This window comes from Branchiostoma floridae, chromosome 12 (assembly GCF_000003815.2).
Source record: "Branchiostoma floridae strain S238N-H82 chromosome 12, Bfl_VNyyK, whole genome shotgun sequence".
Taxonomy (NCBI): domain Eukaryota; kingdom Metazoa; phylum Chordata; class Leptocardii; order Amphioxiformes; family Branchiostomatidae; genus Branchiostoma; species Branchiostoma floridae.
The window spans coordinates 2229613-2249210 of record NC_049990.1 but is presented as its reverse complement, the minus strand read 5'-3'; the positions used below and the strand labels follow the sequence as shown (position 1 = coordinate 2249210).

The 19598-nt window shown below is 41.4% G+C and overlaps 1 protein-coding gene across 1 annotated transcript; it reads right to left on the bottom strand.

Moving 5' to 3' along the window:
- Positions 1-1082: 1082 nt before the first annotated feature.
- Positions 1083-18814, bottom strand: LOC118427964 (zinc finger protein 208-like). The gene is made up of 7 exons (XM_035837930.1): positions 18697-18814; positions 15711-16578; positions 15119-15135; positions 11771-12209; positions 11420-11539; positions 6505-7317; positions 1083-1946 (listed from the first exon to the last, which is right to left on the bottom strand). The coding sequence occupies exons 2-7, from the start codon at positions 16554-16556 to the stop codon at positions 1083-1085; spliced, it is 3099 nt and encodes a 1032-aa protein (XP_035693823.1). The 5' UTR covers positions 16557-16578; positions 18697-18814.
- Positions 18815-19598: the final 784 nt, after the last annotated feature.

The window sequence follows — 19598 nt, the reverse complement described above, 5'->3', positions numbered from 1 at the left end:
AATGTTAACTATCAAAAATCAATAACAAAGATAGTTACTAATCAGTAAAGTGAACTTATGTCAGTAAATATAAACATGTTACCAGTTTGTTTTTATCCCATCTAAATTCAAACTACAAGCCTAAAATATATATGAAAATTCAAACCACAACCCTAAAATATATGAAGAAACATAGCTAGAGCTACTATTCCTACACGAATAGGAAAATAATACATTTATCATCATCTCTGGTTGTAAGTTCACTCGTAAAGGAGGAACTCCTTCCCCTTGTACTCATTAATTGCTACTGTTCCTCATTTGGCAATGAAGATACAAAAACAATGTTTAGTTATAGCTTACAAAAGCAATGTTTAGTTATAGCTTACAAAAACAATGTTAACTTCTAGATTAAAACCAACAACGTTAAGTTCCACTTAGCGAAAACAATGTTATGTTCTACATCACAAAAACAATGCTAAGTTGTTCTGTGAAGAAGATCATTGAATTCAAATGTCAGGAAACCAACTTGAATGGTAAAAAGTTTCCAACAAAACTAACATCTTAGAAACTTACTTCTATAAAACCACAACCAAGTATTCATGTGGAATCATAACTACTTCAATAACAGGAAAAATGCCCAACTCTAATTTCTAGCACAAAAAATTTTCAACGGTCAAACTCAAGCTCTTGTTATGAGATGAGCAGTTCAAAGCTTATGTGTCGTCAAAAATAGAACACATGACTAAGGGAACTTCAATGAGTGGAAAGTTTATGGCAGCCACCGTCTCTGTCTCTACACAGCATGACGTCACAGAAGCAGTAAGTTGTTCATTCATTAATAAGTCTGGGGTTAGTCCGTCGAAAATTTGTTTCAACCCAATTGCTTGTGTTGGAAAGTACAGTTCAACTCTTGGTTAACAAAATCCAGTTCAAATCTAATCCAGAATGACGTCCAACACAGATAATAGAAAAGCTGTTGCCCCAACAACACAAACTATGATCAACTATGACCGAATTGTCTGTTTCGCTTTCGCACCATCACTACGTGTGCACATGAGTTAGATCACCTGACTCACTCAACTGGCTGCTGCACTCGGGTCTCCTCACATCTTTGAGTTTTCCCTGTGAGTCCGCATGTGAGTCTTGAGATTTCCCAGCTGACTGAACTTTCTGCTACACACCTCACACCTGTAGGGTTTCTCCCCTGTATGAGTCCGCATGTGTTTTTTCAGAGAATCCAGTCGACTGAACTGCTTGCTGCACTCCTCACACGTGTAGGGTTTCTCACCTGTGTGAGTCCGCATGTGAGTCTTCAGTTCACCTGGCTGACTGAACTGCTTGCTGCACTCCTCACACCGGTAGGGTTTCTCCCCTGTGTGAGTCCGCATATGTCTCTTCAGATTAACCAGCTCACTGAACTGCTTGCTGCACTCCTCACACATGTAGGGTTTCTCCCCTGTGTGAGTCCGCATGTGTTTCGTCAGAGCACCCGACTCACCGAACTGTCTGCTGCACACCTCACACCTGTAGGGTTTCTCACCTGTGTGAGTCCTCTTGTGTCTCTCTAGACTGCCCGGATAACTGAACTGCCTGCTGCACTCCTCACAGCTGTACGGTTTCTCACCTGTGTGAGTGCGCATGTGACTCTTCAGACTATTCAGCACACTAAACTGTCTACTGCACTCCTCACACTTGTAGGGTTTCTCCCCTGTGTGGGTCAGCATGTGTCTCTTCAGATCACCCAGCTGACTGAACTGCTTGCTGCACTCCTTACACCTGTAGGGTTTCTCCCCTGTGTGAGTCCGCAAGTGTTTCTTCAGACTATCCAGCCGACTAAACTTCCTGTTGCACTCCTCACATTTAAAGGGTTTCTCTCCTGTGTGAGTCCGCACGTGAGTCTTCAGATCACTCTGCCGACTGAACTGCCTGTTGCACTCTTCACACTGGTAGGGTTTCTCCCCTGTGTGAGTCCGCATGTGACTCTTCAGAGCACCCAGCTGACTGAACTGCCAGCTGCACTCCTCACACTTGTAGGGTTTCTCCCCTGTGTGAGTCCGCATGTGAGCCTTCAGATTACACAGCTTACCGAACTGCCTGCTGCACTCCTCACACCTGTAGCGTTTCTCCTCTCTGACAGATCGCTCAGAAGAATCCCTTTTCGCCTTTATTCTGACGTCACCCAAACTCTTGGCACTGCTTGTTGCCGACATCCTCCTAGATCTGTTGCACTTTCTGTAGAGACAATCGAGGAATGGTCATGTTAGAAATGTTTCATTCATAGCTGTTTTGTCCGCAAGGCATAAAATTTTCAGTAAGGCGTGGTGAGGGGCGGAAGTAAGGGTTGTCTTTGCCACAGGAGCAACATTTTCTTAGAAAAAAAGGCAACGAAAATAATTCTGCCTCGTAAGCTCCAAGAGGGCCGGTTAGACTCCTCCAGTCAGTATGTATAGAATACAACACGGTGTATTCCGTATAAACCGAAGTATCAGCCCGACCCGCGACACCGTGTTATATTCTATTCATATCATGCCAACCTGAGAAAACACATATTTCGATTAAAAATACACCAGAAGTTGAGAAAATTTTGCTGCTCTCGAACAAAAATTGCTGCAACTGCAATGTTCCGACGTCCGACTTAGGTATTCTAATTTTCGACCGCGCTACACTCTGCGTGTTCAGATCTAGAGTATTTCAAATTATTCGATGGGAACGTGTGTGATACAACTTCGAAGTGGCCTCCATAGCAGGCTCTCTATGGCCTTTGTTGGCTCATAGTACACTTTTGCTGGCCATTTCTTTTTGTACTGGGTCGCTGATTGCTGGCCTTTTCTGACTGCCGGCGCCATAGAGAGCCTGCTATGGAGGCTAACTTCGAAGCATGTGTGATACGGCTTTGTATCACACGGTCCGGAACACCTATATCGAACGTTTTCGCGTCACAGGTATGATATAAAAGATATTATCGTATCCCACCATAGCATCTGCTTTGAGAATACCGAATTCGGACACAAATCACGGCAAATAACAGCAAAGGGGGGGGGGGGATGAAATGACTGGTCTGACGCTTTGGATATGCATCTGTACAATGTAGCGGACTTCGTTTTTATTTAAACAAGTGCTTTTAAAAAAGCTGGCATTTTGCCAATGTTTGCGTGTGTGAACGTTTTTTTCTAGTTATTAGAATGTCATATAAATAGAACAGAGTAACTAAACCTGATATTGGCGCATGGAGAGATTCACATATGTGCCTGAATCTAGATCTAGACGCCACCTGTTAAAATTTGCGTGAACTGCAGCAATTTCACTACACTGCCTGTTGATGAGTGAGCTCTGTAGCGGGCATATTTAAGTGGGTTTGCTTTTAATTTTTATTTCTATTCGGCAAGTAACCAAAGCGGCGAATCCGTTAACCAAAGAAATAAATTGGTGTGGCCAAATGGATGTAAAAATTAGTATTTTAATGGATGTAAAAAAGAAAAAAAAATCTACCTCCACGGATTCGAACCGGGTGCATTGGTTTAGAATGCGTAAACTCTAACCACTGCGCCAGTGCGAACATGTTGAAGAAACGCCTGTTTTAACAGGTATAGAAATGTTTGGCATGGATTGAACAGGTCCGTTCATCTCAACATCACTCCATCACCCCATCACAACGGCGACTACTATGGATAGAAGGCATTTTGCGACTGCAAGTCGCAAAATGCAAAAAAGGTATTCAATCTGATTAACGTACGCGAAAGAAACTGAAACTGCGCTATTATTTACGAGCATAACAATAGGATAACACAAAGTTGTGTGATTTCTGACGCTACACGCCGTACCCCTTCCGTAGCTACAGTACAATGAAAACAAAGAAATGGAGATTCTCCCGAATTTGTAGCAATTTCTCGGTAAAATGTGTGAAATTACTCGGTCAAACTTCACCAAAAACGGATTTTGGATTTTTTGTTTGTTACAGAAATTACAAGTTGTCCCCGAATGTGCAAAGAGAAAACTCTAAATTTGAAAACACACCCAAGCATCAGTTACTGAACCTCCCCGTAAAATGTGGAACACGCTATAATGAACACCAGATGTCAGAAATGGCTGGAAGATTTCGGTCCAGGGGCGGGCGGAGGGGTTTACAGTATACCGTACATGTATCAACTGCGGTCTGCATACCGGTAAAACATTTCAAACGATTATAACAAAAGAATTATAAAAGAATGATCATCTATAAACCCTTCAACGGCCTCAAAATTTGTTTACGTTTATATCTTCAACCTTTCTCCTCGATCCTTGCTTAAAAGTTAAAGAAATCACCTATAAACCCCTTAAGGGCCCAAGAATTTTGTTTACGTAATTTTCCGTCTTCTTAAACATAAACATTGATGGAAAATTTCACCCAAATTCTACTTGCGAAAAACAGCCAAGCGCTTCAAAGAAACGTGTGTATCACTTCCTTCTGCAGGCTTTGGTCTATTTTTTAACACCCACAGAAGACAGTTGACGGGACCCCTACCAAAATCACGACACGCTTCAAATTATTCAGTTTTCTCTAAAAGATTTACAGACATTTTAGAGTCAAAACAGAACCGATCATCTTACCTGCACAAACTGGAACCCTAGCCTTGCACACAAACACCAGTAGGTTGTCTCTAAAGCCGCGAAAGTTGTGTTTTTTGCTCCGGAAGGACGGGAACTTTTCCAAACCGCTGTCGACCTCGACACCTCGAGTAAACAGGAAGCCGCGGCGAAGATGACCCGGAAGTATTCTCCTGTCAGGGGTTAGACAGCCTCTCCTGATTACTCAATAGTTGTCGCGATATGCGGCAGGGACTGTCATTCTCGTATTGGACTGTTTAGCCACAGTCGACGTTATAGGGCTGATATCGATTAGGATTTTACCGTGGTCAATATTGACCAAAGGAGGCCATATATGAATATGTCGCGACATTGCATTCTTCAAGCAGAGGTTCGGCTAAGACTGTTTTTGACGTATTTTTAGGCGTATTTTGTTAGGTTTTCTATTTTGTCCCCCTTTCTTTGTCTTGGAAATAATGTTTTCCCCATAATCATAGCCGGAGCCGAACTTCTGCTTAGCTTAATGCAGAACCCATTGTATAACTCTCATGATTGTTGTAGCGTGGATGGACATTAAAGATTCTAGCCACACCCCGGCTCTGTGATATCTGGTATAGGCGGAACATACTGCAGGGATTGTGTGTCTATTTAACACTAATGTGGTGTTGGGAGAATGAAAGAATCAGAAAATCCAGTGACTTTCAAAGGTAATACAGCAGGACTTCCGGTCTTTGTATCTTCTACGACAAATACCTTGTGTTCTAATGGTTTTAATGATAAGTAAATGTATATTTCCTATGCTTCTCATGTACTCATGAGATTTATTCAATGTAAAATAAAAACTTGGCTTATGTTTATTTGAAGTGTGAAAGAAAAACTACATGCTTGGCTTATAACTGTTTATTTGAAAGTAACTGTGAATATAATTGATAAATGCAAACTAGAACAAATCTATAACAGAGATAGTTACTTAACAGTAAAGTGAACTTATCTAACTAAATTCTTAGCAGTTCTACTAGTCTTATCCCATTTAAATCCAAACTACAAGCCTGAAATATATAAAGAAACAAAGCTAAAGCTACTATTCCTAGAAGAACAGGAAAATAGTACATTTATCATCATCGCTGGTTGTAAGTTTACTCGTAAAGAAAAAAACGCCTTCCCCCATGTACTCATTAACTTGCAACTGTTCCTCATTTATCAATGAAGGTACAAAAACAATCTTTAGTTATACCTAACAGCATGTTAGGTTCTAGCAAGGACTATACATAACGTCCTTGATTCTAGATTTAAAAAAAATGTTAAGTTAAAACTTTAACAAAACTACTTCACAAAAGTCAAAAGACAGGATCAACTTGAATAGTATACGTTTTTAACAAAACTAACATCTTAGAAACTAACTTCTACAAAACCACACCTAACTATTTATGTGGAATTAAAACTACTGCAATGAAGGGGAAATGCTGAATTGTCATTTCTAAGACAAACTTGGACTTACCCAAATTTTCAACTGTCAAACTCAAGCCTTTGTTATGAAATGAGCAATCCACCGCTTATGATATGCCACAAATAGACAATATTAATACACAAGACTAACGATACTATCAAGAGTTCAAAGTTTGGATAAGTCCAATTGTTTGTGTTGGAAACAACATTTAAACTCTTGATTAACAAAACCAGTTCAAATCTAATCTAGAATGACTTCTTCAAACACAGACGAACTTTCAAGACAACAGAAAAGCTGTTGCCTCAACAACACAAACTGAAGTGACTTTACTGATAACGTGCTGATAAGGCATTTAAGTCTTCAGGGTCAACAGCTAAATGAACTGTATGATTCACTTTCGCATCTGCAGGGTTCATTACGCGTGCACACAGGTAAGGTAAACTGGCTTGCTGAACTGTCCGGTGAACCTTTGACTAGGCTTTCTCCCCTCTGTGTGTCCGCATGTGACTCTTCAGATAACCCAACTGACTGAACTGCCTGCTGCATTCCTCACACCTGTAGGGTTTCTCCCCTGTGTAAATCCGCATGTGTTTCTTAAGGGAACCCAGCTCACTGAACTGCCTACCGCACTCCTCACATTTGTAAGGTTTCTCCCCTGTGTGTGTCCGCACGTGAATCTTCAGAGTATCCAGCCGACTGAACTGCTTGCCGCACTCCTCACACCTGTAGGGTTTCTCCCCTGTGTGAGTCTGCATGTGGGTGTTCATAGCACCCAGCTGACTGAACTGTCTGCTGCACTCCTCACAACGGTAGGGTTTCTCCCCTGTGTGAGTCCGCATGTGTCTTTTCAGAGTAACCAGTTCACTGAATCGCCTGCTGCACTCCTCACACCTGTAAGGCTTCTCACCGGTGTGTGTCCGCACATGTTTTTCCAGATTATGCAGCACACTAAACTGCCTGCTGCACTCCTCACATTTGTAAGGTTTCTCACCTGTGTGAGTCCGCATGTGTTTCTTCAGATCACCCTGCTGACTGAACTGCTTGCTACACTCCCCACAACTGTAGGGTTTCTCCCCTGTGTGGGTCCGCATGTGAGTCTTCAGATTCCCAAGCTTACTGAACTGCTTGCTGCACTCCTCACACCTGTAGGGTTTCTCCCCTGTGTGAGTCCGCATGTGTGTTTTCAGATCACCCAATCGACTGAACTGCCTGCTGCACTCCTCACAGCTGTAGCGTTTCTCCTCTTTGTTAGATCGCACTGAAGAATCCTTTTTCAGCTTTCCCCTGACGTCACCCAAACCCTGGACACTGCTTGTTGTTGCCATTTTCTAAGATCTTGTGCACTTTCTGTAGAGGCAATATGAACGATCAAGTCAGAGATGCTTAATGCTAGTTCATCCATAGTCCGCATGAATTTTACAGTTAGGCGTAGCGAGCTGCAAAAATGGGGTTTATTTTTGCCACTGATACAGAATTTTATTTTTTGAAAAAAAACTGAACACCGAATAGAATTCGCTGAAATCACTGCAAATTACAAGATAAATGCGCTGGCGAGAACCTGGCCTGCAGCCAGACCCTTTGGATTTCGCGTTGAAAAACGGATTTTGTCAGTAAAAAAACGGCTTAATGAGATTGAAATCAAGGCAAATCACAGGGCAGATGTCCTTACAAGCTCAAATGCGCTGGCGAGAACCTGGTCTGCAGTCTGGCCCTTCGGATTTCGCGGTCTTCCTTCTACATGTATTTTGTCATGAAAAACGTTTTTATTAATGAGATGAACGAATGCGAAAGGGCCAACATCTATTGTTCACAAACATGACAATAGGACAAAAACAAAGGAGTGCGACTATTGACGCTAGACGCCACCTCACGCTTGTAGCTACAATGAAAACAAATAAATGGTGACCGAATCTCTCGAATTCTTATAAATTTCTCGGTAAACTAACTTTGTATTATGTAGTCACTGAATGAGAAAATCTGAAAACACGTCCAAGCATCAGTTACTGAACCTCCCCGTAAAAAAAGGAACACGCCATGATAGCGGAAATTTTCCGACCCAGGGGCGGGCAGAGGGGTTTACAGTATACCGTACATATATCAATTGCGCCTTGCATACCAATAAACCTTTTCTACATCAATAAAGACACTTGAAAATTGATCCTGCAATTGTACATATACCTAAACAAACATTTTGTTTGGTGGATACAACGGTACAACCCAAGCAATTGTTAAAAGAAAAACCCTCGGTGAACCCCTCACGGCTCCATATGTTGTTAACGTTGTCTTTTGTTTACCTCCTCGCTTCCCCGTGTGAATTTTGAAAAAACATAATGATAGAAAATTTCATCCATTTTAGGTGCGGAAACAGCAAAGCTAAAAAAAGGAGCATGCATATCAAATCCTTCTGTAGGCTGGTTTGTTTTATCAACACCCACAGAAGACAGAAAAATGGATTTGAGTTCCCAGTTGACGGGACCCCTACCAAAATCACGATACTTGTACGCTTCAGTTTTCTGTCATATCTAGAGTTTTTGGGGTCAAAATACAACAGATCGTCTTACCTGAACAAACTTGAACCCTAGTCTTCCACACAAACTCCAGTAAGTTGTCTCTAAAGCCGCGAAAGTTGTGATTTTTGCTCCGGAATGACGGGAACTGTTCCGAACTGCTGTCGCTGTCGACTCTCCGAGTAAACAGGAAGGCGGCGTTATGTGACCCGGAAGTAATCTTTTGCTTTGGGTCAAACATCATCTCCTGGTTACCCAATAGTTGTCGCGACATCGCTCAGCTGAATGCTAAGATTGTTTTACTGAAGATATAATTTAGAAGATCCAATTGTATAACTTGAGAACTTATATTACATGTATTACAGGTTTGTGATATGGTTTAGCCTGCGCCTATGGGCGCCGCCATTTTGTTTCCCAATGGTGTATGATGGGAAGTGGTGTTGCAATTTCGATATGTTCATATTTCCGTGGAATGTTATGAGCGTGTCGTTTCGGTCTTGTGTGATAAAGGGACGGCAGCCACAACGATACGTTTTTGGTCTGTTTTATGGTGTCATGGCGTTTTTTAATCCCTACTGACTACTGTCCGCATACATTACCAACGTTAACCCTATCCAGACTGGGGGGGGGGGGGGAGGCTAAAAGTGCCCGCACCAACTTTGACCTCCTATATCTCCAAAACGGTTTGTGCTAGAACAACCAAACTTGGTGAGTTTTCCTAAAATATTGTTGGCAACAATTAAAAAAACAGATTGGGTAAGTTTATGATTTTTCGTGTTGCCATGACAACGGGTTTCTGAAAGGCAAATTTTACAAAAATCACTAATTTTGGTTTAAACAATGGGATTTTAAGATTTTCTTTCTAAACTAAACTTCGTTTCATATATCTTTAATATCAAACACATCTTAGTTGAACATTTATAATTAAATATCCATAAATTATGCTATTGAGACAGTTTTCTGTCAAATCTACAGATATTATAGAGTGAAAATACAACAGGTCGTCTTACCGGACCAAACTTGAACCCTAGTTTTGCACACAAACACCAGTAGGTTGTCTCTAAAGCCGCTTATTTTGTGATTTTTGCTCCGGAAGGACGGGAACTTTTTCAAACCGCCGTCACTCTCGACTCGCCGAGTAAACAGGAAGACGGCGTCATGTGACCCGGAAGTAATCTTTTGTTTTGGGTCAAACATCATCTCCTGGTTATCCAATAGTTGTCGCGACATCGCTCAGCTGATAATGAGATTGTGGTAATGAGGATATAATTTAGAAGAGCAAATTGTATAACCTGAGAAATAATATTAGATATATTACAGGTACCGTTATGGTTTAGCCTGCGTCCACGGGCGCCGCCATTTTGGTTCCCAGTAGTGTATGATGGGAAGTGGTGTCGCAATTTCGATGTGTTATATCAGCGTGCAATGTTATGAGCGTGTCATTGCGGTCTTGTCGGATATAAAGGGACGCCAGTCACAACGATAAATGTTTGGTCTGTTTTATGGTGTCATGGCGTTTTTAATCCCTACCGACTACTGTCCGCATACAATACCAACCGTCAGTAGCGTTATAGACGCACATAGACTAACATTAAAGCTTCTAACCACAGACCGGTTCTGTGATAATGAGTATTTGTGGATAATCCTACAGAGATCGTGTGTATTATAACATTATTCAGATTTTGGGGAAATGAAATATTCAGATGATTAGCCCCAAGTGACTTTCAAAGATAACCAAGCAGAACTTCCGGCCTTGGTACTTCGTGTGCTAGATATCTCCTGTTATTATGGTTGGGATGATAAATAAATGGGACTTTCTTGTATATTTCTCATACACTTCTTCTTCTTCTTCGTGTCATCACTACTCTAATACACTAGTATTAACAAATTGAATTTAAAAGAAAAACTACAAGTTTATTTTCGAACTTTTTATTCTGAAGCAACTACTAACAAAATAGGTAAATATAAATAATAACAACAAAGAAAGTTAGAAATCGGTAAACTGGTCTTATCTTACAACATTCTTAACACTTCTGCTAGTTTTTAAATTCTCTTATCTACACTGAAACTGCGAATCTTAGATTCAACGCTCAGGAATTACCGTAGCTATTCCTAGAAGATTAAAATAACAATGGATTTATTATCATCTCAGGTTGTAAGTTCACTCGTAGCCTTTTAGAAACTAACTTGCTACGGTTCATATTTCATATTATTCCGAAAAAATGTAAAATTTTAGTAGTAAATCAACACACGAAACGCTTCAAACAAAACAAACGAAATTCTATTTTTTTTAGGACATACCTCGCTACTGTATGTAACGATGTCAATAAAGATACAAAAATGTGCTAGTTGGAACTAACGTTTAGTTTGCTATGGGACGATTCATACAACATCTGCAATATTCCACTATAGAAGTTACACAACAGGAAATGAACTTGAACATGATACACATCCAAGAAACCTACAATCTTGCAAACTACATTGTACAACACCACGGGTAACTTCAATATTTATATGGCATCAAAACGCGATACGGTGCGGTGTCCTCGCACACTTGTGATGGTGTTTCTTTGTGTGAAGAGTATTAACGCATCGTGAGGGAGAACTGTGTAGGAGTGATGCAGAAACTTCAATATTTATATGGGATCAAAAAGGACCACATAACAGAAAAGGCTGGCGACACAAAAACGCGAACTGAACTGGCTTTACTGACAACGTGTCAGTGTATGTAACTTTTCAGGTTCAACCGCTGACTTAACTGTCAGATCTGATTCACTTCCCCACCTGCTGGCTTTATCAGTACAACTCACACTTGTTTCTCACCTGTGTGAGTCAGCTCGCGTCCTGTAAGAGAACACTGTGGCCCAGTCTGTGTCCATCAAGATGACTAAGCTGACTGAAATGCTTACTCAACTCCTCACACTTGTACAAGTCCTGTTGTGTGAGTCCGCATGTGTTTCTTCATAGTATCCAGCCGAGAGAACTCCCTGCTGCACTCCTCACACCTGTAGGGTTTCTCCCTTGTGTGAGTCCGCGTGTGTTTCTTCAGATTACCCAGCAGACTGAACTGCTTGCTGCACTCCTCACACTTAAAGGGCTTCTCCCCTGTGTGAGTCCGTATGTGTCTCTTCAGATATCTCCGCTCACTGAACTGCCTGCTACACTCCTCACACTTGTAGGGTTTCTCCCCTGTGTGAGTCCGTATGTGACTCTTAAGATGACCCAGCCGACTAAACTGCCTGCTGCACTCCTCACACCTGTAGGGCTTCTCTCCAGTGTGAGTCCGCACGTGTTTCTTCAGATCACCCAGCTGACTGAACTGCCTTCTGCACTCCTCACACTTGTAGGGTTTCTCACCTGTGTGAGTCCGCATGTGAGTCTTCAGATCACACAGCTGATTAAACGGCTTGCTGCACTTCTCACACATGTAGGGTTTCTCACATGTGTGAGTTTGGATGTGACTTTTCAGATGACCCAGCTGACTAAACTGCCTGCTGCACTCCTCACACCTGTAGGGTTTCTCACCAGTGTGAGTCCTAATGTGAGCTTTCAGATTACCAAGATGACTGAACTGCCTGCTGCACTCCTCACACCTGTAGCGTTTCTCCTCTCTGACAGATCGCACAGAGGAACCCTTTTTCACCCTTTTCCTGGTGTCTCCCGAACTCTGGGCTCCGCTTGTTGTCGACATCCTCCTAGATCTTGTGCAACTTCTGTACAGACAACAGAAACGATAAGAGTTGCTTCATCGTAAATTCATCCATAGTCTTCATGCTTCATCCTTAGTTTAGATATAGTACGCAATACTTTTCAGTAAGGTGTAATGAGCGGCGAGCAGATCTTGCGATGAAATAATACTCCTCTGCCGGCTAAACTCCTTCCCCAGCTTATGGTACTATCTTATGCCACCGCAAGATCTGCTTGGAGATTAGTTTATATTTGACACTGACACAGAATTTTCATGAAAAAAGAAGCAACGAATAGAATATTGCCAAAGTATATACAGAAATCACTGCAAATTACAAGCTGAAATGAGCTGTCGAGAACCTGGTCTGCAGTCTAACCCTTAGGATTTTGCGGCCTTCCTTGGATTTTGTCATGAAAAACGGGTTTCTAGAGATTAACGTGTGAGAAAGGGGACAGACATCTATTCTTTACGGGCATAACAGTATGACAAAAACAAAGAATATGACTTTTGACACCATACCGGCATACGCCACCGAAAGCTCATAGCTACAATAGTTACTAGAAACAAAAGAAAAATGGTGATCTCTCAAATTCTTACCGATTTCTCAGCAAAATATGTGGCGTCAGTCAGTCAATCTTCACCGAAATGAGTTTTTTTGCTGATTAAATTGTCTTCGAAAAAGATAAGGAGAAAAACTTGAATTTGAAACCCTAAATTTGAAAACACGTCTGTGGGATAGTTACTGAACCTCCCCGTAAAGTAAGGAACGCGCCATGATGAACACCAGATGTGGAATGGACAGTTTTCGGAACAAGGGCGGACGGAGGGGTTTGCAGTATACCGTTCATATCTCAACCCGCGTCCTTCATACCAGCAAGACGTTTCTTAACACCAATGAACACTATAAAACTCACTCTTTTTAAATGTAAAATATAAGTATATACACCTGCAGTTACAATCGTTTTTACGATTACAACGCCAAAATTCGTGGAAGAAAAATCATCTATAAACCCCTTTAGGGCCCAAGAATTTTGTTTACGTTATCTTCTGTCTTCTGTCTTGCTTCCCGTGTGGATTTTGAATACACAGTGATAAAAAAGTTCCTCCATTTTAGTTGCGGAAATCAGTAAAGCTACAAATGAACATGTGTATCGGTCTATTTTTCAACACCCACAGGAGACAAGAAAATGGAGCTGAGTTACAGCAAGGACGTTGACGGGACCCGTACCAAATCGCGACACGCGTCAGTTTCCTGTCAAATCTGCAGAAGTTTTACAGTCAATATACAACAGATCGTCTTACCTAAACAGACTTGAACCCTAGTCTTGCACAGAAACTGCAGTAGGTTGTCTCTAAAACCGCGAAAGTTGTGATTTTTGCTCCGGAAGGACGGGAACTTTTCCAAACCGCTGTCGCTCTCGACTCTCCGAGTAAACAGGAAGACAGCGTCATGTGACCCGGAAGTAATCTTTTGTTTTGGGTCAAACATCATCTCCTGGTTATCCAATAGTTGTCGCGACATCTCTCAGCTGAATGCTGAGCTTGTAGGAATGAGGATATAATTTAGAAGAGCCAATCGTACAAGATAAAATTGGGAAATGATATTACATGTATTACAGGTTTGCGGTATGGTTTAGCCTGTGTTCACGGGCGCCGCCATTTTGTTTCCCAGTGGTGTATGATGGGAATGGGTGTTGCAATTTCGATATGTTAAAATTAGCGTAGGATGTTATGAGCGTGTTGTTGCGGTCTTGTTGGATGTAAATGGACGACAGTCACAACTATAAATGTTTGGTCTGTTTTATGACGGCATGGCGTTTTTAATCCCTACTGACTACTGTCCGCATACATTACCAACCGTCAGGAGCGTTGTAGACGCACATTAAAGCTTCTAGCCACAGATCGGCTCTGTGATATTGAGTATTGGTGGATAATCTTACAGAGATCGTGAGTGTATCAACACTGCCTCATGTGTTGGGATAATGAAATGATCTATAATTGGCCCCTAGGGACTTTCTAAGACACTGCAGCAAGACTTCCGGTCTTCATATCTGGTGTTCTAGATATCTCGCCTTGTAATGGTTGGGATGGTGAAATTTGAATATCCTATACTTCTCATGTAGTAACAACTCAATGTGAAATAGAAAAAAAAATACATGCTTGGTTTCAAAATGTTTATTTGAAAAAAAAAAGTTAACAAATGCAAAATATCAAAATCAATAACAAAATAGATAAGAGTTAGTAAACTGAACTTGTCTAAGAAAAGCATTACTGATTCTTCTCGTTTTGTTGTTCTCCTATCTAAACTCAAACTGTTAGCCTAAATTAGCTACCAACCTGTTTACAAATAGATGAATGAACACTATAGCTACTTAGTATCAAAATTAACAACAGAGATAGTTATAAAAGTAAGCTTATCTAATAAAACGTGAAACACCTCTACTAGTCTTTTGTTCTACCTTAAAACTTCTAGCCTAAAATATATATATAACATCACGTAACATAACTAGAGCCAGGAGGTTATGTTTAGAGATACTATTTCTATGAGGAAAATAAAAATACACCCATCATCATCTTACTCTTAGGTTGTAAGAAGAACTACTCAAGGATGTACTTTTCGCCTTGCAGACATTGATTTACTGCTGTTAATTATACGTCTATTACTACACAAAACAATAAGTTCTAGTTTACACAATCAATGTTACGTTCTAATTTACAAAATCAATGTTATGTTCTAGTTAACAAAAACATTGTAAAGTTCTAGTTAACAAGAACAATGTTACGTTCTAGTTGACAAAAAACACTGTAAAGCTCTAGTTAATAAGAACAATGTTACGTTCTAGTTTGTTCGAAAAAAATCAAACACGATTTACCATCATAGAAGCTATACCGTAAGAAGTTAACTTAATAAGATATGCTTCCAACAAAACTAACATCTTGGAAACTAAATCCTAAAACACCACAACCAACTTAACTATTGATGTGGAATAAAAATTACCTTAGTAGTTGTGGAAGATGCTAGATCAAAAGCTGTAATTTCCTAGTCCAATGTTTGTGAACAATCTACCTTTTTTGTAGATAGAACACATGATTCAATGAGCAGTGGGTCACAAGTTCATAAAGTCTATGGTAGCCCTCGTCTCTGCATATGCATAGCGTGACGTCACAGAAGTGGTGAATTTCTTATTTCTAAACAAAGTTTGGAGTTGGTAAGTGAAACATTTGTGTAAGTCCAATTGGTTGTGATGGAAAGTACAGTTCAACTCTTGTTTAACGAAACACGGTTCAAATCTAATCCAGATTGACTTCTTCAAACACAGACGATCTTTAAATATAACAGAAAAGCTGTTGCCTCAACAACACAATCTAAAGTGACTTTACTGATAACGTGATAATAAGGATGTAAGTCTTCAGGATCAACGGCTGACTAAACTATGTAATTCACTTTCCCAAGGTTTATTACGTGTGCACGTAGGTAAGACCACATGGCTCGCGGAACTGGCTGCTACACTCCTCACATCTATGACTTTTCCCCTGTGTGAGTCCGCATGTGTTTCTTAAGATTACCCAGCTCACTGAACTGCCTGCTGCACTCCTCACATCTGTAGGGTTTCTCCCCTGTGTGAGTCCGCATGTGTCTCCTCATGGCACCCGACTGACTAAACTGCAGGCTGCACTCCTCACACTTGTAGGGTTTCTCCCCTGTGTGAGTCCGCATGTGTCTTTTCAGAGCACCCAGCACGTTGAACTGCCTGCTGCACTCCTCACACCTGTACGGTTTCTCCCCTGTGTGAGTCCGCATGTGACTCTTCAAATGACCCAGCTCACTGAACTGCCTACTGCACTCCTCACACCTGTAGGGTTTCTCCCCTGTGTGAGTCCGTATATGAGTCTTCAAATTACACAGCACACTGAACTGCTTGCTGCACTCCTCACACCTGTAGGGTTTCTCCCCTGTGTGAGTCCGCATGTGCTCCTCAAGATGACTCAGTTGACTGAACTGCTTGCTGCACTCCTCGCACTTGTACGGTTTCACCCCCGTTTGAGTCCGCATGTGTTTCTTTAGACTGCCAAGCTGACTGAACTGCATGCTGCACTCCTCACAGTTGTACGGTTTCTCCCCTGTGTGAGTCCGCATATGTCTTTCAAGATTACACAGCTGACTGAACTGCTTGCTGCACTCCTCACACCTGTAGTGTTTCTCACCTGTGTGAGTCCGCATGTGAGTCTTCAGATTACCCAGATAACTGAACTGCTTGTTACACTCCTCACAATTGTAGCGTTTCTCCTCTCTGACAGATCGCACAGAAGAATCCTTTTTCGCCTTTCTCCTGACGTCACCCAAACCCCACGCACTGCTTGCTGCCGACATCCTCCTAGAGTTTGTGCAACTTCTGTAGAGACAATAGGAACGATCAAGTTAGATACATTTAATCCATACTGGCCATAGGAATGCATGAATTTTTAAGTCTGTGAATGTGTGTGAGTCATATGCCAGAATACCCCACTAGGTACAAGCCTAAAATACCGGAACCCTCGTGTGTCTGTATTGTATTAGGAAATTACTAACTTTTCGCAAACATTTTAGTTGTCATGAAATATGCACCATCATTATCTTGTTGGCAACATGGGACAATTACGGGGGACAATTTTGTCTTTGTTTTTAAACGATAATCCCTATCGGGGTGAGGAATTAAGTACACTATAGTTGAGGAATTATGTGACGTCCAATAACAACCAAGGCTAAACAGACATTGGGAGTGATCAAACGCAACTTGTGGGCATGCCCAGTCAGGGTAAAATCACTTGCATACACATCACTGGTAAGACCTAACCTTGAATATGCTGCAACAGTATGGGATCCGTATACAAAGAAAGACAAAGATAAACTTGAAAGGGTACAGAACCAAGCTGCCAGATTCTGCACAAACAACTATAACAGGGATTCTAGTGTTACCAAAATGAAAACAGATCTGCAGTGGATGTCACTTGAGGACAGAAGGAAAATGTCCAGACTTTGCATGATGTACAAAATGAGCAATAAACTGGTGGACGTACCGACTGATAGGGCCACAGCAAGTAAATTTTATGGATGACATCAGCGCGCGCATTAATTTTCGCCTGATTCCAGAAAACAAAACAAGTATTTTTTTCTTCTGTAAGATGGTCAACATGACGATTAAGTACCAAAATGAGCCAATATGTTGTATTATAGCCTACTGTACTTGCGAGGTACCCAGGGCTGTAGTTGTAGAAATGAAACTTATTGGATAGTTGTAAAAGTGACACCAATTGTTGGTGATGCCAGTCTTCCACACCAGTGTCACTTTTACCACACCAGTACATGTCTTGAATACATGAATGAATGCCTTGTTGGCTCTGATACCATGTTTTGTCCCTTTAATTCTTGTTACAACATTTAGCACAACTTTATGGTGCCTAATTTTGAAAATGTAGCCATGTCTTTTTTTTTTTACCCATCTTGTTTTTTTTTCGCCCTATCGCACTATTTTTGCAGTCTGCAGAGGATGTCATCCATAAAATTTACTTGCTGTGGCCTAAGTATCTAATACCCTCTCAAAAAAGAACAAGAAACAGTCATGCCTTCAAATACCAGAGTTACCAACCTAGGATTGATGTGTTCAAAAACTCGTATTTTCCCAGAACTGGAAATTGTTATCACCAAGCACAGTAGGGGCATCTTCTCTGGATAGTTTTAAAGAACGCTTGCAGATAGATGTGCAAAAGTTAGGTGTGACGGATCGTTCAGTGTAATATAACCAGCTGCTGCTGCACCGCGTGCTTGCGAAGCTGGTGTGTTACGCCGAAGGGCGGCTATATAGATACAGATACAGATACGTCGCCCGGTCAAACTTTAGCGATATGGGATATTTCTGTTCCTACTAGTTGTGCCCGAAAATACAAAGAGAAAACCTTAAATTAAAACACGTCTAAGCATCAGTTACTGAACCTCCCCGTAAAATGTAGAACCCGCCGTGATGAACACCAGATGTTGGAATGGCGGCCGGCCTAGGGGCAGACGGAGGGGTTTACAGTATACCGTACATATATCAACCGCGCCCTGCATACCATTATAACGTTTCTTTACACCAATGAACACAATGGAGTTACCTTTACACTTGAAAATAAACCTTAACGCACTTGTAGTTTCAACCATTTCAATGTTAAATGGTTACAACCTAAATAATTGTCAAAAGAGAAACCCACGGGAAACCCCTCATGAGCCCAAGATGTTGTTTACGTTATCTTCTGCCCTCCTCGCTTCCCCCGTTTGAATCTTGAATAAATTTGACAGATTATTTTCTCAATTTTAGGGGCGGAAAACAGCAAAGTTACAACGAAACATGAGTATCATGTACTTCTGAAAGCTACGGTCTATTTTTCAACACCCACAGAAGACAGAAAAAATGTAGTTGGGATAACGTTACCAGCTGCAGTTTTCTGTCAAATCTACAGAAGTTTTAGGATCAAAATACAACAGATCGTCTTACCGGAACAAAGTTGAACCCTAGTCTTGCACAAAAACACCAGTAGGTTGTTTCTAAAACAGCGGAAGTTGTGGTTTTCGCTTCGGAAGGACGGGAACACGAACGTTTCCGAACCGCTCTCAATAGGGGCTGCACGAGCAACCTCCATGGAGGAGCTCTACAGAGCACCTCCATGGAGGTTGCTCGTACAGCCCTCCAGCTCCACGAAACGGGCTCTACGCACTAATGAATGCAAACACTTAGTTCTCGTCACCTTCATGATTTTTTTTAAATCCATGGAGAAGCTTCTCTCGTAGAAGAAAAACAAACGGGGACGGGCTGAACTAGCACCTTCAACAAATGCGAACTATGAATGTAAATATTTGGTTCACGTTAACCAAAACAAATCGGTATTGGGGCTCTATACGGAGATATTGTAAACAACAAGCACAGAGCCGATAACTGAACAAGCAGCGCTCTGCGCACTTTGAATGTAAACACTTGCTTCACTGCGTCAACATCAACAAATCGGTGTTTAGGGCTCCATACAGAGATACTGTAAACAACAAACACACGGAGCCAATAGCTGATCAAGCAGCTCCACGGGCTATATGAATGTAAACACTTGGTTCACGTCACCATCAACAAATTGGTGTTTAGGGCTCTATACAGGGATACTGTAAACAACAAACACACGGAGTCGATAGCTGATCAAGCAGCTCCACGGGCTATATGAATGTAAACACTTGGTTCACGTCACCATCAACAAATCGGTGTTTAGGGCTCTATACAGGGATACTGTAAACAACAAACACACGGAGCCGATAGCTGATCAAGCAGCTCCACGGGCTATATGAATGTAAACACTTGGTTCACGTCACCATCAACAAATCGGTGTTTAGGGCTCTATACAGGGGTACTGTAAA